Source organism: Drosophila pseudoobscura, chromosome 3, assembly GCF_009870125.1.
Source record: "Drosophila pseudoobscura strain MV-25-SWS-2005 chromosome 3, UCI_Dpse_MV25, whole genome shotgun sequence".
Lineage (NCBI taxonomy): Eukaryota > Metazoa > Arthropoda > Insecta > Diptera > Drosophilidae > Drosophila > Drosophila pseudoobscura.
In genome coordinates, this window is record NC_046680.1 from 10,853,916 (window position 1) to 10,859,971 (window position 6,056).

A 6,056-nucleotide genomic window follows, 5' to 3' on the forward strand; every position below is an offset into this window, starting at 1 on the left:
ATTTAGCAGTTCAGGTGAAAGATACGAAGAAGAATTTAAAAATTTTATATTTAAGTTGTTCACCTGTTTAATTAGAGGGGTGTTAAGAGGGTTAAGCACGGTTTGTTATCGGTAACAACAACAAATAACAATAAGTGTTAGTCATGGGAGCCTTTTTTGCGAAAAGTAGCAAAAAGACGGCCCCCAGTCGGATAACCGACCACGACAAGGCTGTCCTGGTAAGTCGCTATTCCTCCAGAGTTTCCTGACCCCTGCACTAACCCCCTCCACTCTTCCGATGCCCAGCAACTGAAGCAGCAACGGGACCGTCTCAAACAGTACCAGAAGCGCATTGAGCTGCAGCTGGAAAATGACAGGCTCCTCGCCAAGAAGTGCCTACAGCAGGGCCGGAAAGAGTATGGCTCACATAACGCCCAGACGATGTTAGTTTTGAGCTAATTGGAGTATTCTTTCAGCCGGGCCAAGCTGCTGCTGCGCAAGAAGAAATACCAGGAAAGTATGCTGACGAACGCGGACAAGCAGCTGGATAATCTGGAAAAACTGGCAGCCGACCTGGAGTTCGCCCAGGTGGAGATGAGGGTGCTGGATGGCTTGAAGAAGGGCAATGCCGCCCTGAAGAAGGTGCACGAAATGCTGGACATAAACGAAGTCGAAAGGATAATGGATGAGACAAGAGAGGGCATTGAGAAACAGCAGGAGATAGACGCTATTCTGACGGACGCACTGACGCCGCAAGACGAAGAGGATGTCCTGGCCGAATTGGACGCCCTCGAGGCCGAAGAAGACGGCGTCCAGTTGCCGGAAGTGCCCACTGAGGTGCTGCCACCAGTCGACGAGGCGGCGGCAGAGGAGAAAGCAGAGACCAAAGCGATCAGCAGTAAGACGAAGAAGGTCCTTGTGGAGGCCTAGATCTAATTTCAATCGAAACTAATGCCATTTTGTATGTATGTATGTTTGTATAGCCAGCAGCTAAATACTTCTATAAGTCCAATGTAAAATATATATTTTTCTAGAATCTATAATGCACAGGAACCGCACATAATTTAGTCAACATGAATTAAAACGGACTTCTTTGACCTGCGCATGTCCTCCTTGACGCGGCTGCGTAGACTGTTGTTGGTCTCCCGCAGCTTCTCGATCTCCTCGACGAGCACAATGTTCTCCTTGAACAGTTTGTCGTATTTCTTCTGCACCGACTTGTCCTCCGCCACCGCCTTGTAGCGCGCCAGAACGTTTTCAATCTGCTTGCGCTGGCGCATGAACTCATCCCGCACCTCGGCATCCAGGCTGACGAAGCGCTTCAGCTCGTCGTCGCTGGCATGCTTCTGGAATAGCGTTTTGACGGCCTTCTTGAGACCCTCGGCCGAATTGACCTCTCCGGCCACATAGTAGATGTCCGTACAGATGGCGTGCAGGCACTCGCGAGACGCCTTCGCCCTGTGCCGCTCCGTATGCAGCTCCGCCACGTTGCTGAGGTACTTGTCGCGCATCTCCTTCAGCTGAAGCTCCAGCTGGATGTTGTTCTGGTTGAGACCTTCCAGCTCGCCTTCCATTTCGAGAATGTGCTTGCGCTTGTCGTTGATCTGGAACTCGCGCGGCTCGATTTGGGCCTTAAGCTCGGCTATCTTGTGGCCCAGCACCTGCTTGTACTTATCCAGCTCCTGGTTCTTGTGCAGCAGATCCTGGATGCGCTTCTCCTTGCCGTTGATGGCATAGTCCCGATCGGCGATGTCCTTCTGCAGATCCTCGATATTGTTTATCTGCTTTTGGATACAGCGCTGCGACTTGTAGTGCTCATCCTTGAGGGTCTCCACTTCCTCCAGCAGATTGTCGATCTCCTTGCTCTGCGCCTCGAATTTCTTCTGCAGCACACCCGCTTTGCCGCGCCACATCTGCGTCTCGTTGCGCTCGGTGGTCAGCTTGTTCTCGTACTCGGTTTGTGTGGCCACCATGTTGCGGTCGTTCTCCACCTCCACCTCGTGGCAGTACTCGATAAATTCGGCCTTCTTGTCCTGCATCTCCTCCATCAGGTCCCGGATGAGGCCCTTGCGCTCGTTCAGCTGCTGCTTGTAATTGTTCTCGAGGGCTTCCACCGTGTCCTGCAGCGTGCCAGTAGAGTTCTTCAGCTTGTCCTCGTAGCTCTCGCGGAGTTCCAGCATGTTCTCGCGCAAATTGGTGAACTTCTGGTACTCGATGAGCATGCGCTCCGAGTACTGGTTGGCCAGGGTGTCCAGCTGGAGGCGGTGCTCCTCCCGTATGGAGTTGATCTGGTAGGTTATGTGGTTCATCTCCTCGGTGTGCCTCGCCTCAATCTCGTTGTTCAGCTCCTTGAGCTCCTCCAGCGCCGAACAGTAGCTGCGATGCACCTCCTGCAGCTGCTGGCCATCGAAGATCTCGTTCTGGCTCAGCTGATATTGGAATTCCTCCGCCTGCTGCTTGAGACGCAGCTCCAAATTGGCAATTTGCTCGATCTTGTCGTTGAGCTGACTGCGCGGTATCAACACCTCCTGGCTCTTCAATAGGTCCTGGTCTATGGCGAGCACCTTGCCGTCTATGTTGTCCATGGACCAGATCGAAAGGGTGCCCTTCTTGGAAATGGCCAGGAGCAGGGTGCCATCGTAGGAGAACCTCAGTTTGTTGACCGGCCCATCGAAGAACCGGAAGTTGGTGAAGGTGCCGCCACCCGCGTCCAGGAAGGGTAGCTGCATGTTGAATAGATTACCCTCGTGATCGGAGACGAACATGATCATATCGGACCGGGCCAGACAAAGGTCCGACACGTAGCCCTTGGTCCTGGACGGAATCGTGATCTCCCGCACCAGTTCCGAGTTCTGGAACTCGCGGATGGTACCAAAGTTTGTGCCCGCGTAGATCGTCAGCGGATCGTGAAAGCTGCACGAGACCGTCACATACTCGGTGCCCTTCTGCACGATCTCCTGCAATCGCGATCCCGTCTCTAGGTCCCACTGGTAGATGGCACCCTCCGCTCCACCCGAGATGAGGTACTTGTCCGTCCGGGTCCAGGCCACGGACAACACTGTGCCGTTGTGGCCCTTCAAATTGTTCAGCACCTCCAGATTGTACACAGACGTGATTGCTATATTGTTGTCATAGGCGGCAGCCATCAAGTGACCAAGATTGGAGTATCGAACATCGTTGCAATGCGGGAAGTTGTACGTTTTCACAATCTGCGATAGGAAAGAGATGGTAGATTGTGCTCTTGATCACATGAGATCATCAGAGTTCCCACTCACATTAAGATCATCCATGAAAATCTGGGTGATGCGCAGCTGATCCGAGAAGCCAATGGCTGCAATCAGGCCCGTGGAATTGAGCTCCACAATGTTGACATCCACCTGAAACTTGCGCACCAACTCCACCTTAGCCGTCTCGTAGTTCCAGATTCGAATGGTCTGATCCCTTGCTGAGTAAAGAATCAAACAATTAAGAAAGCTATAATTCGCATTTAAGAATACCTTCCATACGCATATAAGTGTAATATAAGAGGGTTCAATGAGGGTTACAGACAAACATGGATCGCGTACGAGTTTTCTTTATGAGATGCTACTCACAGGCTGTCATGATGATGGGTTTCCATGCACAAACGGACACGGCAATGACCTCTCCCGTGTGGATGAGCACGCCGAGGGGCTCGAACTTCAATTGCTTGGTCTTGAGCGTCTCCGGAACGATAAGGATGCCCACATAGATCTGGTCATGGGTGGTGGTTACGATCACCGTCTCCTGCTTGTGATCGATGGCCAGATTGGTGATCTGGTACATGGGCTCAGCATAGAGTGTGGTGGGAACGGTGAGGATGGTCTTCCGCTCGAACTTAAACTTGGAGACGCGCTCAAAGACGAATGCCCGGTTGAACATGATGTAGGCGAAGCCCTTGGGGAAGGCGGTCATGCAGAGAACCCTTTGGTCGTGCGGGACGACTGCCTGGGTGGGCAACTGGAAGCGTTGATCCTGCGCCTCGCGATCTCGATCGAAGATCTCCTGGTCCATCATGAGGTCTACGGTGTCCGCCTCGCTGGCCTTCTGCGCCAGCTTCTGCTCGCCGTTCTCGACGAGAATTAGCTGATCGTTGGCGGTGCCCACCATCAGCAGGTCCAGCGCCAGGAAGGCCATCGAAGTGACCCTGTAGCTGACCTTCAGGTTGTTGCTGATGGTGAATCCCCTCTCCGACTTGCTCATCAGGAGTAGGGTCCGGTCTCCGCCCACTGCCAGGAAGCTGCAGTCGCTTGGATTGCCAGCTATGCACTCGGCCCCGCTGTGGGAACCCAGAACTGTGGCCCGGCCCTCGATCACGGTGCTCGTCTTGTCCAGGACCAGCATGATCATGTGCTCATCCGGCGGCCGAGTCAGTATGGTCACTGCTCGCGAGTCATAGGTAAAGATCATCTGCTTGATTTCCGCATTGCGATGATTGCCGGGTAGCTCCAAGTGCCGGCGCTTCTTCAGGGTGGACAGCTCGTAGATGGATATAAAGCGGCCACTGTTGATGGAGAGGTAAGGTAAAGAGGTAAAGAGGTAAAGAGTAAGAAAAGTCTTAGAGGATGTGCACATACTTCTTCACATGACGCTCCAGAACGGCCAGCAGCTTGCGATGAGAGCTCATAGCTATTATCTCGGGACGCGTGTCCTCAGGGAATCTGCAGGATGGGAAGTCGCATGAGTAGTGTCGGAATAACACACACGATAACCCTGACAGCTTACCTGAGGAATCTCTGCTTGTTCAAGACATAGTCGTGGAATGCCAGGACCCCCTCCACCGGATAGATGACCTCCTTGTTCAGGTTGAAGTGGATGTTGCCAATCACATCCGATCGGAGGCCGTAGATGAGACGGGGCCGTATGACGACCGAATTATTCATCGAGCCTCTCGGTTGGTCGTCCATTCTGTCTGAATTCTATATAAAATATATGTGTGTTGTGATAAAGACAATTTTAACTATGATTCGAGGCGAATTTCTCTCTCTCTCTCGCTGACAGACGAAACAAAATGGGGAACTGGAATTCGATCAAACAACTCAGGATATTGTTAAGGGAACGTTCCCCCAAAAGGGGCGCCACCGACGCCTGACAGTAAATTCCATGGCATCCGCGCGAGACCCTGACAACAAGTGTGCGGGGTGTGGGGTTGGAAAAACGATTACCTCAAAAGGAACGCTATCGTTTCTGTCTTAATCAAAACTGAGCCAAGAGCACCACGAATAAGTAACTAAAAATGCCGCTAAGTATGCTATTCATTAGGGTGGCGTTGCTAGTGGCCTCAGGCACCATCCGCCTCCAAAGTCCGCACTTAAGTTCAGAGTTGACATTAAGCATTTGCCAAAAACAACAATGAAATTTCCGCTGGAAAATTCCGCAATGTTGGCTGGCATTTCCTGGCCAGCGTCGCACTTGAACTCGGGTAGTGCGCTTTCAGCTCAATGTGGGTCTGTCTGTCACTCTGCCAGTCATCCAGTAAGCCAGCCAGTCAGTCAGTCAGCCAAACAGTCAGGCCAGCCAGTCAACCCTATCAAAAATTAGTCCCTCCCACCAAAGTTCCCTTTTTGCCCAAGGCAGGGCAACCGACCACGACCTAACACAAGGAATTCTTAGTTGAAGAAAAGCTGCTTTCTCTTCAGTTCATCGAAAAGAGAGGAGAGCACACCTGAAAGAGCTTTTGTGAGTGCAGTATGTACTACAAATAGTGACGCTAAAACGGCTAGCTAAGCACGCAAGACAAACATTTTTATATCTAAGAAACTAACTGTAAAAATCATAGAAATCTTCTTCTACATATGTAACTACATTTAGACACGCTAAAGAGTATATCTAGGAACACCTTGGATATCCGTAAGGGCATTGCCTTTGTCACAGAAAAAATCTAGCTATATATGAGCCAAAATTCCATCTCATTTGCATTCACCTCTGAGCAGGCGAAAGCTTCTGGCTGCGCTCTTGCACTCTCTCAATGTGCCTCTCTCTTTGCTTTTGGTTAAGAAGGTAGGGGCCTACAGCTTTTTTAGGGACCTTTGTATGTATATTGATTGCCGTTCCATATG

General features: G+C 51.4%; 2 protein-coding genes across 2 annotated transcripts; one reads left to right on the forward strand and one right to left on the reverse strand.

Annotated features, from left to right (window-relative positions):
• The first annotated feature begins 64 nt into the window (after window positions 1-64).
• On the forward strand, window positions 65-1,019 carry Vps20 (vacuolar protein sorting 20). Its single transcript, XM_001360773.4, has 3 exons — window positions 65-218; window positions 286-395; window positions 456-1,019. Exons 1-3 carry the CDS (start codon window positions 144-146, stop codon window positions 907-909), a joined length of 639 nt encoding a protein of 212 aa, XP_001360810.3. The 5' UTR covers window positions 65-143; the 3' UTR covers window positions 910-1,019.
• tous (testes of unusual size) lies at window positions 987-5,077 on the reverse strand. Its single transcript, XM_001360774.4, has 5 exons — window positions 4,723-5,077; window positions 4,575-4,658; window positions 3,573-4,501; window positions 3,255-3,424; window positions 987-3,188 (listed from the first exon to the last, which is right to left on the reverse strand). The coding sequence occupies exons 1-5, from the start codon at window positions 4,902-4,904 to the stop codon at window positions 1,044-1,046; spliced, it is 3,510 nt and encodes a 1,169-aa protein (XP_001360811.2). The 5' UTR covers window positions 4,905-5,077; the 3' UTR covers window positions 987-1,043.
• Between the last annotated feature and the right edge of the window lie 979 nt (window positions 5,078-6,056).

Coding starts and splice junctions, on each gene's coding strand:
- Vps20 (XM_001360773.4), top strand. CDS start 144: ATGGGAGCCTTTTTTGCGAAAAGTAGCAAAAAGACGGCCCCCAGTCGG. Junction 219..285: donor ACCACGACAAGGCTGTCCTG/GTAAGTCGCTAT, acceptor TCCGATGCCCAG/CAACTGAAGCAGCAACGGGA. Junction 396..455: donor CTACAGCAGGGCCGGAAAGA/GTATGGCTCACA, acceptor GTATTCTTTCAG/CCGGGCCAAGCTGCTGCTGC.
- tous (XM_001360774.4), bottom strand. CDS start 4,904: ATGGACGACCAACCGAGAGGCTCGATGAATAATTCGGTCGTCATACGG. Junction 4,659..4,722: donor AACAAGCAGAGATTCCTCAG/GTAAGCTGTCAG, acceptor CCCATCCTGCAG/ATTCCCTGAGGACACGCGTC. Junction 3,425..3,572: donor ACCCATCATCATGACAGCCT/GTGAGTAGCATC, acceptor TTCTTTACTCAG/CAAGGGATCAGACCATTCGA.